Raw genomic sequence first — 14,939 nt, forward strand, 5'->3', positions numbered from 1 at the left:
TTACAAATTAAGGTCAAAATATTCTATTTGGATCTGTGTTTTTAAAAGTAATTTAAAATGTCATTAGAAGTTAGAATGGTTTTCCTCACAAATGAAGATCTCACATTTTTTAGGGTAAATGAAACCACGTACCTTGTATTTAGGCCTTGTCCATCACAGGTAGGGGATAGGGAAAAGAAAGCTAAGTGAATTCTGGAGTTACTCCTATTGTTGGAACATCCATTCACTATTGCTTCAAAATAAGTTTGAAAAAGAATGGGCAAGTTTGTCTCATGTTCCTGAGTTAAAAGTAATAGATGAACTCCAAAGTATCCCAAGAGGTTTGCATCAGGAAGGAGGCTAGAAAAGTAAATTTCGGTAATATGAGATGGCATGCCCCTAAAAATTTTATTTTTTAAAGAAATTTGAATATTCCTTCAAATAAGTGTGCTTATTTTTCCTCAACATAAAACTTATTTATCTTTGTAGTAAACAAAAGTTTATCTGTATAACTTATTTAAAATGTTTTAAAATTTTCCAATTTTACAAATTGCTCATCATATGCGTATATTACTACATAAAAAGATGTATAGTGAAACTGAAGTCTAGTTTCTACAGTGGCTCTAAAGCCCAGTAGAAGTCATTGAAAACTAGTACACAAATGGGAATACTCCTTTGTTTTTTACCTTGGCATGTATCTTGGAGATTATTTATGTGATTCACTGTTTTTTGTATTTGTGTGTTTTTGTTGTTCATCCTCTTACTCATATACTCTCTTGCCCCAGATAAGTTTCTTTAAGATGGGTTCTGAAAATCTTAATGAACAGCTGGAAGAATTCTTGACCAATATTGGAACAAGTGTACAGAAGTGAGTATTTTTTCTTCCTTAAAATTGAAAATGAAGTTATGAGAATAAGTTAGCGCCTAAATGCCACAATCTTAAAATATTTAGCATTTAATTTCCTGAGGGGCTATTTTCCCTGCCATGAGAGTGTATCTCACATGGCTCATGGATACTACTTGGTTTTTTTACCATCTCTTCCACAGAATCTGAACTCTGAATTTCATAACTCTGTCATGTCTGATGGTATTTTATTGATTCTAAACTAGGTTTTGTGTTTGAATATATGACACAAAACAGAAATTATTTATAAGTTAATTTATCTTCACAATTAGCTGAAGCATGGGGGATGAATGGGAATTACTAAATAAATCTTGCTTTCCAAGCCATGAAAGAAAGCTTAGTGAGAACAAGCAGTTCTAATCAGGTTCAAAGTTGGGAGCAGTGATGTGGTCAATCTGAGATATGCAGGTATATTAAAATAATTGTTGTTTTAAAGGCACAGGATAGAGTAGTTTGAAAATTACTCCAAAGTTAGGCATTTGATGTGGCTTCATTAATTTTTTAATTTAGTGTTGTTTAATAGCTAAGTTTCAAATAAAATGTAAAGCTGTTTCATAATGTGTTCATGTTACTTTAACCACCCACACCCCCTCTACTCTCTAAGAAAATATATACAAAGCAAATGTTACAGATGAACATAATTGGTAAGGAGTTCTTCATCAGTTGTGGTTGGGTAGTAAATAATATATTTTCTGTGTTAGTGTTCGCAGGGAAATGGACAGTGATGTAGAGACCATGCAGCAGACAATAGAAGATTTGGAAGTAGCCAGTGACCCCTTATATGTGCCTGACCCAGATCCCACAAAATTTCCTGTTAATCGAAACTTAACCCGGAAGGCTGGATACCTTAATGCTAGGAAGTAAGAAAACTATAGTTATTTTCATATATTGTAATATCTTCTAAGGTATTATCAAGTGAATATAATATATAATTGATACTATCTGCTAAATTTGATTTTATGAAAGGCTGAATCTTTTTAATTAGAAGTATTAGCATGTTTGTCAGCTTTTTGACAGATGGGGTACATGAATAATTTTTGGAAGTAGAATTCTGTTTACTTATTGACTAATTTAGAATTATATTAAAAGTGGAACCAATCTGAGTTTAAGTAAATTGAGCATTACATGAATTAAATATTTTTATCATACTCTAAAATATATGTAATATATATGTATTACATAAATACATGTAATTATACTATCAGGTCAACTTTTAGTTTTTACATAAAGGTAGGATAAAGCAAGTTAACCCTAGGGGTAAAGTGAATTCTTTTCTTTTGAACTTATTCTCTTGAAAGTTGAACTATAATTTATGGAACGTCATTGTAACAATTACAACTTGATAACTTCCAGCCTTTTTTGGAAACACTTGTACACACAAAAATGGGTTGGCATACATGAATTTATTTTAGATACTGAAAAACTGATATTTTTATTTTCTAGGCACCTTGGTGCCTTTTGGCAGCTGGTTCTTTGTTTTATCTTGTGTCTGGCTTATGATGAGATTTCAGGTGTATTGTTACTAAGAGCAAATGTACTTTCTTCATTTAGTAAAACAGGCTTGGTGTCATCTACCTGGGACAGACAATTTTACTTCACGCAGGGTGGAAACTTAATGAGTCAGGCGCGTGGGGATGTAGCAGGCGGCCTGGCCATGGACATTGACAACTGTTCAGTAATGGCTGTGGACTGTGAAGACAGGCGGTACTGTTTTCAGATCACTTCCTTTGATGGAAAAAAGTTAGTATTTTGTCATATTTTAAACTACTGAAATGCTTAATAATTCCTTGTCATTCAGACATTTTATAGCTATTTTAGGCTTATTATGTATTTAGATAATTTTCTTTTTGATTGCATAGGAATGAGTTTTCCTTTCTGATTTGGTTAAATGATGCCTTACTATTTTGAGGTTGTCAAAATAAGGTCATATGATAAGAACCTGTGATTCCGTGTTAGGGTACTGTTCACTGAAAATTCTGCATTGTATGGGGGACGGCAGCACAAAGTAGTGGAAACAGCCCTAACCTTGGGGTCAGAAAATTTAAATTCAGGATCTACTACTTACTGTGTGTCTTAGACAAATTACATAACCTCTGTTTTTTCACATGTGAAATGGGGATGGGAAGGTCATAATCCCTACTTTGTGAATTATTATACAGAATAGAAATCTAACAGATGTAGTAATGTGCCTAACGTGTAGTAAGTGCAAACATTAGTGAATGTTATTTTTAAATGTTAAATATTTCTGATGAAATTAATGATTAGTCCATTAATGTTTATATGCCATTTTTAAAATTTCTGTTACCTTTGCATCTTATGAGAATCCAGAGTAGCCTTTAGAACAAATTTTTGGAAGACAGAAAAATATAAAAAAGCATTGAATATTGAAAGAAAGCTACAATCTCACTAGCTAGAAACAACAGTTAACTTTTTGGTTTGTTGCCTTACAGTTTTTATTTTAACTATTCTTTAAAACTTAAATATATTTAAATATTCTTTAAAATATGCTATAAATATTAAAATTCTGACAATTTTTATTTTATTATTTTTTTAATAATAAATTTATTTTTTATTGGTGTTCAATTTGCCAACATACAGAATGACCCAGTGCTCCCCGTCAAGTGCCCCCCTCAGTGCCCGCCACCCAGTCACCCCCACCCCCTGCCCTCCTCCCCTTCCACCACCCTTAGTTCATTTCCCAGAGTCTTCCATGTTCCTGACAATTTTTTAAAGATGAGGAGATACTGTATACGTACTTTGGATCTACAGCTACTTATTAAAAACATTTCACAATGGCTATATTAATCCATCTAAGGATATACACCATAATCTAAAATTTTTCCTAATGATAGATGTTTAAGTTATCTGTAGTTTTTTTTCTTACTTAAAATACTGTTTTTGATTTTGCTTACTGTTCAGAAGCAGCTTCTGAGTTCTTAGTAATTTTTCCTTTGTATTTATGTATGTTAAGATGTATGGTTCATGTCTTTTATCAAATAGTTGTTTAATTTCATATTCCTCCTTTCAATATGTAATGAATGTCAGTGACTCTGTCATTTATAATGCTGGATGTTGGGAGTCCCTGTGTTCATCAAAATTACCAAATTGTTAATATGTTACTCCAGGAACTTATTTTTTTTTTCAGTTTATTGCTAATAATACTTAACATGATTTCCCATTTCACATTCTTAGTGTGATTCAGAATTAGTAATTTTTTTCTTTAACTCTTAAGATAGTAACAGCTATAGAAAAGCTAAGTATCTCAGTATTAGTAATTAATATATTGAAAATGTTTTACTGTATTATGGAGAAATAATAAGTACAATTAGTGTTTTCTGTGAGCATCGCTGATTTACATTTGAAACATATGATAAGTGTCAGAAAGTTGAAATGCATTGTCTTATTTGCAGTATACCTTTGTTATAGGCTGTCTTCTGAAAACCAGCACCTGTTTCTTTTTTGGTACATCTTGGCATGGATAGCCAGAGTCAAGAGTTGTTAAAATCTGAGTCCAGATGCCCCAGGTGGTCTCCTTTTCCTAACTTAAGATATTGATTGGTTGTGTGTTTTGAGTTTTTTTTAGTTTTGATACCGATTGGTTTTATATGAACCTTTAAAGATAAAACATTTTCTTATTTTTTTCTTTAAGTTGAGGGTCAGACTTCTTTCTTTTTTTTCAGGTCTTCAATTTTGCAAGCAGAAAGTAAAAAAGACCATGAGGAGGTAAAATTTTATCGTTAATTTCCTCAGCAACATCTTAAGATATTTCAGCAACTAAATATTAAGATAGAAATTTGGAAAACCCTAGTTAATTAAAAACATTCTTTTTCCATAAAACTCTATTGTCCTCAAGCAGCCTTTTTAAGTTTCACACAGACTTTTATAGCTAGACCTGTAAGAGGAGGCTTTAGAGATCATTGCTGTCTGTCTTTTTAAAGGCTTAACTTCAGAAATGACCTTGTGACTACTGCTTTCTGGCAAGCTGTTAGTATCATGAGGTGACAGTTTAATTTATTCCCTTCTCTCACCAACTCTGAGACCGTATTTGCACCGTAAAAACATAGTGGCAGCAGATGTAGCATGGCAGGAAGCAAGTAAAGCTTAAAACCTTGGAGAAATGAAAGACAGAAAAACAAAAATTTGGGAGTGTCTATTCTTCCTCACAAGTCTTTTATTTTTGGCTCCATTTTTACTTCTAGTACACCAAATATGGAAGGTAAGTTACCACCGAACTGACGCTTCAAAAACTGTCATGAGAAGCATTTTTGAATGAAAAATATTATAATTGATTTTGAATCACTTCATCTGGTATTATAACTGTGTTGGTAAAAGATGATGTTAGAAATTACAGACAGATCTATTTTTATTTACTTCTGGAAGAGAGTGGGTACTACAACTTGCTTTTGGTTTGTGAAGAACACAGACAAATATTTACTCTCTGCTCGGTTTACCAAAACAGATTATTAGTTTAATGAGGCTCATCATGAACTGGAGTCCTCAAGAGTGAAGTAGATGTGGAACAGAGAGCATTTTTTATGTTAATTAGTTATAAACCTGAAAGAAGGGAAGTATGTAAAATGCATTCATTAGGAATATATTTAGCTCTTAACTTTTTTGCCACTAATTTGGTGGGGATTAAGAGGGGAAATTATATAAGAGATAAATATAGACTGTTAATATTATAACTTAACATTATTGCTATATTTTTATTTGCTTGTATGAAGTTAATTTGAGCTTTTTTTTAAGATTTTATTTGAAAGAGCACACCTGGAGGGAGGGGCAGAGGAAGAGGGGAACACAGACTCCCCACTGAACAGGGAGCCCGATGTGGGGCTTGATCCCAGGACACTGGGATCATGACCTGAGCTGAAGGCAGATGCTTAACCAACTGAGCCACCCAGGTGCCCCTTGGGCTTTAAAAATAGTAAAGCTATTCACTTTTCTGTTACACTTTTAAATATTAAGCATATATATGCTTATGCGTATATAGGAAAGTATTTTTCTTATAAGAATGATTGTGTTACTTCTTTTTTTAGAGTTGTGGGGTTTGTTTTTTGTTTTAGAGCACTAGCATGAGTCGGGAGGTTAGGGCAGAGTGAGAGAAGCAGAGGGAGAAAAAGAATCCCAAGCAGGTTCCACATTTTTTTTTTTTTTTTTTTGATGACAGGTTCCACATTTGATGTAGGGTTTGATCTCACAACTCTGAGATCATGACCTAAAGTGGTATCAGGAGTCAGATGCTTAACTGAATGAGCCACCTGGGTTCCCCAATTATGTAGTACTACTAATGAAACTTCTATTCAGTGAAATATTGAACATTCTCTTTTAGAGCAGAAGCACTATAGGAAAAGTATTAATCATATTTTTCTATTTTTTTTTCTCTTGCAGTGGATCTGTACAATAAACAACATATCCAAACAAATATATTTAAGTGAAAACCCAGAGGTAACACTTTTATTTTATGGTATCCAGACCTGGCAAAATTGAATGATTATTAATGTATTCTTAATGTCGTAATTCCTCAAGTCCTGTAATCTTTTTTTTTTTTTTAAGATTTTATTTATTTATCATTGAGAGACAGAGAGAGAGAGAGGCAGAGACACAGGCAGAGGGAGGAGCAGGCTACATGCAGGATGCCTGACAGGGGACTCAATCCCGGGTCTCCAGGATCACACCCTGGGCTGAAGGCAGGCTGCTAAACCGCTGAGCCACTTTGGCTGCCCAAGTCCTGTAATCTTTTAATTTGCCTTGAATGAGTAGCTTTAATGTATCCATGTATGAGCATCTGGTCTTCCTAGAAAGATAAATTATTTCAAAAGTAACTGAAATTGGTCAGCTAACGAATTTTTACTGGGCGTCAATGCTGTGGATTTAGCTTTGGATTGAGCACCATGGAGGATACTGAAGAAAAGGAAACCATGGTTTGCCTTCCAGGACCCTGAGTGTTTGGGAATACAAAACTAAAACTTTAACATTTTGTATAAAACTAAATAATTGAAAGTGTGTGGTAATGACTAAAAGTTTAAGATTTGAGGATGTTAAGATCAGTGTGGACTTTAATTTTAGAGAAAATTGTGGAGGTGATAGAATCCTGAGCTGGCTAAGATTTGTCCATGTTTGAAGAAAAGAGAAGGAATTACAGATATGAGAATAAAAACAAAAGCATAAAGGCAGAAATGGTGTATTTATGAAACCAGTAGTATAACTGGAGTTGAAGGTTCTTGTTAGAGAATACCAGAAAGCTGAAGTGTTCAGACAGGTCACCTGGGGATCTTGTTGAAATGCAGATTCTGTGTAGGGTAAGGTGGCCTGAGCTCTCAGTTTGCCAGTTATGCTTTGAGTAGCAAGGGTATCAAACCAGATGAACTTAGCTGTGTAGGTGAATCCAAATATACACCCAGAACCCAGGGGTACAGAAATCTCTGGAAGGAATCTAGTGGGTCCACACTGCAGTGTGTTTGGGAATCAAGACTTGGTTTATTGGGGCAGGAACCCAGTAACCTCTACCAGTCTTGGTGGGCCCATCTGTGCAGTAAACCCAGCCGCCTCCCAGGGCTGTGCGGGGCTGATGATTTCAGCTGAGGCAGAGCAGGGCTGATTTCTCTAGGAAGCCCTCACCCTCTATAAGTCTTAAAACTGTTGTTGGTATAAAGGAGTGTCTGGGAACATGTAGGAGCCCATTATCCTACTTCAGGCATGAACGGAAGGTCTGAACAGGGCAGTAACCAAGAGAAAAGAAATAATGCATTGTAGAAACAGGAAAAAAGAAATTGACTGGGCTAGTTAATAACTGACCAATATAAACGATGAAAGAGACAAATTAAAGATGACTTTCAGGTTGTAATCTCAAGTGAATGGAAGAACAATTTGAAAGAATTCTATTTTTATCATTATGGCTTTGAGGTGCCAGCCAAGGCACATAGGATTTAGATGCCTAGGAACAAGTTTTGAACCAAAGAGACAATATCTCATGACCTCCAAAATATTACTAACTTCTGTTAGTTTCATAATAACAATTTGAGTGTAATCTAAGAAAATTAGTGCTAATTGTAGAGAAGAATTTTGCTTGCAGTAATTTGATTTCTTGCTAGGTTGGGTTTTCCTTTCTGTTATGTTACTTGGGAGCACTAAAAAATAAAATGCAAAAAGAATAAAAATAAAATGCAAATTGGATGACCTGTTAATACCTAGGGAATAACATGGTGAATACACTGTTTGTATTTGAATAATTCAGGATTATGGTATTTACCCACAAATTATCAGAGCTCTAAATTTTAAGTAGTATTTTCCAGATTATCCAGAATTACTTTATCTGTACTTCATAAGAGAAGAAATTCTGATCAATTTGTGGCATTGTCTTAATATATTTTTGCTAACTAAAACACAGAAATACAAAAATGTTATGTGATTTTTTTTCTGATGTAAATGCGATTTTATGTAGCCAGTGTTTGATATAAAACAATTAAGCTTAAACATATTTCTTATAGGAAGCTTTTCTTTCAGATTTTGGTCATGATAACTTCGTCAATAAATACATAGATTTCTTTTTTTTTTTTTTTTAGATTTATTTATTCATGATAGACACAGAAAGAGAGGCAGAGACATAGGCAGAAGGAGAAGCAGGCTTCCTGCAGGGAGCCTGATGCAGGACTTGATCCTGGGATTCCGGGATCACACCCTGAGCTGAAGGGAGATGCTCAACCACTGAGCCACCTACGTGTCCCTACGTAGATGTTTCTGACCATAAATATATTCTGGAAGATCATGAAAACTTCAGCAGTATAGTTATAAAATGTTTTACTATTTTGATATTTTGTGGCTATTTCCTACTTTTGAATTTCTTTATTTAGCAAATGTATTGAGTATTCATATACTAGGCGCTGTATTAAATGCTAACAATACAAACCTTAATCCAAAAAGTCTTGTACTTAAATATTTAAAGATCTAGGTCTGTAAGAAGTAAGAGGAAACTTAAATTATAATGTTACGAAGTTAATTATGTATCTTAATATTAAGACAGAATGTGGAACTACTTTAGTAACTCCAGTTTTCATTTTAAGTGTAACTCGAACATTCTGACAATAGAGTTATATTCAAATTTTTGGTTTCCTTGCTTTACTAATTCTTGTCCTTTTTAAAAAACAGGAAATTGCTGCACGAGTAAATCAGTCAGCTTTGGAAGCAGTCACTCCCTCCCCATCTTTCCAGCAGAGGCACGAGAGTTTGCGGCCAGCAGCGTGAGTTACCAGACTTTGGGTTATTTAAAACTATATGGGCTATTGAAAGTGTTAGCAGACACTTTGATTTTAGCAGTGCTACTTACATTAGTATGAAATAATTCCCCCAAAACATAGAAAGTGTATTTTTAAGTTGGTAAATCTACTAGCAAGAGTGCTAAATAAATGATTCCAAATTGCCCTAATGCTTTATCTCTAGATTAAGATCATTTATGATTTTGAATTTAGTCATTGGAAAGAAAAGTTTTGTTATTGAAATTTCTGCTCCTCTCTTTGACTTATAAAATTGTATTTTCTTTTCTCATTGTTTGTATTCAATTTCAAACAGAGAAAACTAAAGGCAATGCCTTCTCGTTTTCTTCTTTGCTTAGACAATCTCGGCCACCAACAGCTCGAACCAGCAGCTCAGGATCCTTAGGATCTGAGTCCACAAACTTGGCTGCCCTTTCTCTAGATTCTCTCGTTGCTCCAGACACTCCAATACAATTTGACATCATTTCTCCCGTGTGTGAAGATCAGCCTGGCCAGGCAAAAGCCTTTGGCCAGGGCGGCAGGTGGGTGATGGCATCACAGGGATACTGTTCTGTGGTCTGTAAGGCTTGTGATTCCATTTTTGCAGTTAAGAGTCATCTCTCATATATGTTTATCAATTATGTTGTACTTCTTTTAATTACTTGATTTTGATAGTTGGGAAGGAATCATGCAGGTTTTTCTCTTTGTTTTCTGTCTAAATAAGTGAAGATAAGTTAATTTTAAAAATAGTTAATTTTGAATTGCTTATCAGATCTACTTCTGGTATTTGCTCTTAAAATTGTAGAAGAAAGTTGACAGTCCTATCTATAGATCATGACAATATTTAGAAATTTTTTTTTAATATTTAGAAATTCTTGAGAGTAATACATGTGCTATAGGTTTGTAAGAAAAATATCATCTTGGGGGATGCCTGGGTGGCTTAGCGGTTGAGCATCTGCCTTTGGCTCAGGGCGTGATCCTGGAGTCCTAGGATTGAGTCCCACATCTGGCTTCCTGTGTGGGGCCTGCTTCTCCCTCTGCCTGTGTGTCTCTGCCTCTCTGTCTCTAAATGAATAATTAAATAAAATCTTAAAAAAAAGAAAAATATCATCTTGGGTCAGAATAAGAAATCTCCAGGAAGTTACTAAAACATTATCATGCTACAAATTATTAATAAAATCATCTTTTGGTTATATAATGAGAAGTGTGAAAGCTGTTTAAAATTTTTCTTTGGCTCTGAGATGAAGGAAATGTCTCTCAAGGCAAATAATTTGTTTAAGTAGGTTGGACACCTAATAAATTGAGACTAATTTGGATAATACATGGCTATGACGAAGAAAAATAATTTGTACTTGATCACAGATATATACTCAGCATTTGATATAATAGGGCACCTATGAATTACAGAGATCAGTTTCATGTTATCTTAATGCCAACATTATTTTAAAACCATTTAGCTCTTTGTTTCCTTACAAAACCTATTTTGAGTTATACTTTTATTCCTTCATTGTGGGTGTGTCAAGAGCCACTCATAATGAGGAAGGAGGTAGCTCCCATCACTAATTAGCTTTTCTTTTTGCATTTTGTTACGTATGCCTTGAGAAACGGGTTTATAACTAGAAAATGTTCAAATTAGCATAATTAACTTACAGTATGTATTTAGAGGACTTAAAAAGGTTTTTACAATCTCAGGAAATCCCTGGCGTTTTTCTCAAGATTGAAGTTAAATCAACTCTTTTCTGTCCCCCTTTATTTAAATTTAAGGATTTTCACAACATGGTTTGTAGGATGTTGGGGTGTGTATGTGTATATATGTATGTATGTCTACACATCAGTTCATCCATCTCTTCTAGAATGCAGCAGCTTTGAGTTCAGCCTGCTAAGTGTGAAGGCAGGGGATTTCGTTAAAGTGGGCATCAGTAGTGTTCTTTAACAGAATGGGGCGTTTCAGAACTTTTTATTTTTTTTATTTAAAAAAATTTTTTTTGAAGATTTTATTTATTTGTTCATGAGAGAGAGAGAGAGAGAGGCAGAGACAGAGATACAGCCAGAGGGAGAAGCAGGCTCCATGCAGGGAGCCTGATGTGGGACTCGATCCTGGGACTCCAGGATCATGCCCTGGGCCGAAGACAAGTGCTGAACCACTGAGCCACCCAGGTGTCTCGATCAGAGCTTTTTTTTAAAAAAGAAGATATGTTCAAGTTTTTGTGACTCCTAGTTTTTAGCTCTAGTTTTAATGATTGGGATTTCTTCCATAGGCTTATGGTAACTGACCATTGGTTCATAATTTTTTAAAAAACTTTTCAGGCGCACAAATCCATTTGGAGAATCCGGAGGAGGTACAAAATCTGAAACTGAAGGTAAAACAGATGTGTGGTATTCTTCTATCTTAAAATTCTCAGTGGTAAACTGTGAAGAATTTGTTGTTTATGTTTATTCAGATTATGCGGTTTTAATGGTAACTTCACAGTTTTCTTTTTGCTCATAATACTCAAAGCAACAGAACTTAATCAGGCTTAAGGATTTCATTAAAATTATAGAGTATTATACTTTTGACCTCACAGTCAGATTCTCAATGCAGAAGATATCCTTTAAGCTTTTCTTAGCAGCTGATGTTTTCTTCTGGAACTAGAACATTAACTTTTCTCTCTCTCTCTCTCTCTTTTTTTTTTTTTTTAGTAACTCTTTATTTTGATAAATTTCAAACTTAAAAGCTGTAAGAACAGTACAAGGAATTTTTTTTTTAACTTGGAACCATTAGTTGTTTGTTTTTTAAAATTTATTTATTCATGAGAAACAGAGAGAGAGAGAGGCAGAGACATAGGCAGAGAGAGAAGCAGGCTTCATGCAGGGAGCCTGATGTGGGACTCAATCCTGGAACTCCAGGATCACGCCCTGGGCCAAAGTCAGGTGCTGAACTGCTGAGCCACCCAGTCTTCCCCAGAACCACCAATTACTGAAGCCTTAACCTTTTGCTATTTGAATTAGAGACCTTTAATTTTCCTACTATAACTTGACCACCATAGTTAGGAGTAATTTCTAAATACTGCTATTAGATTGAATTTTTCATTAGAAAATCTAAAAGGTGACAATATATTTTACTTTTAAGAGAAATGTGGAATTTAAAGATATGTAATGTACCTTGTTCTTTTGTAGATTCTATTCTTCATCAGTTATTTATCGTGCGATTCCTTGGTTCTATGGAGGTGAAATCAGACGACAGTCCAGATGTTGTTTATGAAACAATGCGGCAAATCTTAGCTGCCCGTGCCATCCATAACATCTTTCGTATGACAGAATCACATTTATTAGTCACTTGTGATTGTTTAAAGTAAGTAATGATCTCCCCCTTAAAAAACTGTAGGAAAAAATGTTTAATTTCAGCCTAGTTAAAATTTGTTTTCCAAATTTTTAATTATAGGTTAATTGATCCACAGACACAAGTTACAAGGCTCACAGTGAGTTCTGCACATTTAAAGCTTTATTGGAAGGCTCTTTTATGCATATACATGTCTGTATTGTTATAAACATTCTGATTATATTAAAATACAGTATTAATTATGATTGGCTAAGTTATAATTAAGGCTATAGCCATTTCCCCCCGAGAAGTTTTAATTGAACATTCCATGTACTTAAAGAATCAGTGCAATCTGGTTGTCCTACTTAGTTTTTTAGTGTATGGTACATGCTGCCTAGTTAAGGGATAAACACAATGGTAGGAATTAAATGGTGAACACGAGTGAGTTTATTCTATAATTATATGTGTTGAAATAGCTGCAAGTATGTGCTCTTATTTAATCATTTAATAAGATGGACTGTATTGTTACTGATTTTGATTTTGTAAAATGTATAAATGACAAATAAGTTGGATAGTCAACAGCCTCTTACTCTGCCTGGTAATCTGAACCAAACATGACATTTTTGTTCTTAGGTTGCTATTCTGTTAAGAAAAAAGAATGGCTCTAATGTTCTGTTTATAATGTTTTTGACTTAGTACTTGAGTTTTTCATGTAGAAGTGTGTACATTTGTTTGAAAAATCTCTTTGCTTCTGATGTTTTCTGTGACAGTTTCCATTACCCTGTGTAGTTTTGTACGCTACACACCAGGAAAATAAGAGGCTTTTTGGATTTGTTCTTCGGACATCAGGAGGGAGAAGTGAAAGTAATCTGTCATCAGTCTGCTATATATTTGAATCAAATAATGAAGGGGAAAAGGTACATGGCTTTTCAAAATGTGTTTCTGTTGTGAAATGTCTATCGTAGTTGAAGTTCTTAGTAAGATCTCTGGGAAAAACCAGATTTGGCCTAATCCATCTAAGTTGTTTGAGCAAATCCTGTTGCTCTGAAGATAGCTGAGCTGGTGGGTTGGCCCTTCTGACTACAGACCTGTGTCTTCCTTGGCTGTTGATAGCTGGTGTAGTCTTCTGGCTTCATTAACTTACTCTGGGAATGCAGTATATTCCCATAATCGGCCCTTTTCAAGTGTTTTTAGCTTAGAGCAGCATCAGCATCTGCTTGCTTCATTCTTTGCGGACTTTACCATTTCAGTAAGGAATCTGAGGTAATAGGAAGATGGGGTATGTGCAATAGAAACTCATAGACTCTGAAGAATATACACAGATGCTTCATTTGGGGGCTGGAGCATGCTTTTTTTTGTTTTTGCTTTTTAAATATATTTATTTAGCATGAACAGGATGGGGGGGGGGTGTTGGGCAAGGGGAGAGAGAATCTTAAGCAGATTCTGTACTGAGTGCAGAGTACAACATAGGGCTTGATTTCATGACCTGAGTTGAAATCAAGAGTCAGTCTTCAAATGAGTCCCCCAGGTGCCCCAGGGTTGGAACATTCTTAAATCACCTTTTGTTTGAAGCTGCCTGTTATAATGAGTTATAAATCTAGTTGTATCAGCCATTTAGAATCTTAAAATTGTTACTTTGATGTGAAAACTGCCTGAGGTTTTTCTACACTTTTCCCTTTTAGATTTGTGATTCTGTTGGACTGGCAAAACAGATAGCCTTGCATGCAGAACTGGTAAGAATCCAAGATAACTATCCAAGAATATTATCCATTTTCTAAGTTAAGATTTTATTTATTTAGAGCACAGGTGGGGAGAGGGGCATAGAAACAGGGAGAGAAAGAGAATCTCCAACACCCTACTACTGAGCATGCAGCCCTATGCAGGGCTTGATCTCATGACCCTAAGATCATGACCTGAGTCGAAATTAACAGTCGGATGCTGAGCCAACTGAGCCACCCAACTGCCCCTTCAAGAATGTTATCTAAAATCTTACATATTAGCAAGTAAATAAAATAATTTTGCTGTGCAAGGTTATTAATGGATACTATTGCTGGTATAGCATTAGAATTTGGATAAGTGACTAAGAGAGAATATAAATTTTTAGTGTGCTTTCATATAAATATAAAAAAATATGAAAAGGTTGCAAAGGCAGTATTAATTGAAAAAATCTAAAATTTGGGACACCCGAGTGGCTCAGCGGTTGAGTGTTTGCCTCTGGCTCAGGGCATGATCTCGGGATCCAGGATTGAGTCCCACATCAGACTCCCTCCAGGGAGTCTGCTTCTCCCTTTGCCTGTGTCTCTGCCTCTCTCTCTGTGTCTCTCATGAATAAATAAATAAAATCTTTTTTAAAAATCTAAAATTTAAAATTATTTCATATTTAATTCATTAGTTGTATTTGTATGCTTTTCAGGATCGTAGGGCATCAGAAAAACAAAAAGAAATGGAGAGGGTAAAAGAGAAGCAACAGAAAGAACTCAGTAAACAAAAACAAATTGAAAAGGTATGT

General features: G+C 34.8%; 1 protein-coding gene across 2 annotated transcripts in view; it reads left to right on the top strand.

Annotated features, from left to right (window-relative positions):
- Positions 1–14,939, top strand: part of APPL1 (adaptor protein, phosphotyrosine interacting with PH domain and leucine zipper 1) — a 36,831-nt gene that overhangs the window by 17,411 nt on the left and 4,481 nt on the right. For both annotated transcript variants that reach the window (XM_041761930.1, XM_041761929.1), the window contains 13 exons: positions 765–847; positions 1,585–1,743; positions 2,435–2,623; positions 4,564–4,606; positions 6,272–6,328; positions 9,029–9,120; positions 9,492–9,674; positions 11,440–11,492; positions 12,289–12,463; positions 12,554–12,590; positions 13,201–13,347; positions 14,113–14,163; positions 14,844–14,933. In XM_041761930.1, the coding sequence (XP_041617864.1) occupies positions 765–847; positions 1,585–1,743; positions 2,435–2,623; positions 4,564–4,606; positions 6,272–6,328; positions 9,029–9,120; positions 9,492–9,674; positions 11,440–11,492; positions 12,289–12,463; positions 12,554–12,590; positions 13,201–13,347; positions 14,113–14,163; positions 14,844–14,933 (1,359 nt within the window). The remainder of the gene's footprint in view (positions 1–764; positions 848–1,584; positions 1,744–2,434; positions 2,624–4,563; positions 4,607–6,271; positions 6,329–9,028; positions 9,121–9,491; positions 9,675–11,439; positions 11,493–12,288; positions 12,464–12,553; positions 12,591–13,200; positions 13,348–14,112; positions 14,164–14,843; positions 14,934–14,939) is intronic.

The sequence above is a fragment of the Vulpes lagopus genome, chromosome 7 (assembly GCF_018345385.1).
Source record: "Vulpes lagopus strain Blue_001 chromosome 7, ASM1834538v1, whole genome shotgun sequence".
Taxonomy (NCBI): domain Eukaryota; kingdom Metazoa; phylum Chordata; class Mammalia; order Carnivora; family Canidae; genus Vulpes; species Vulpes lagopus.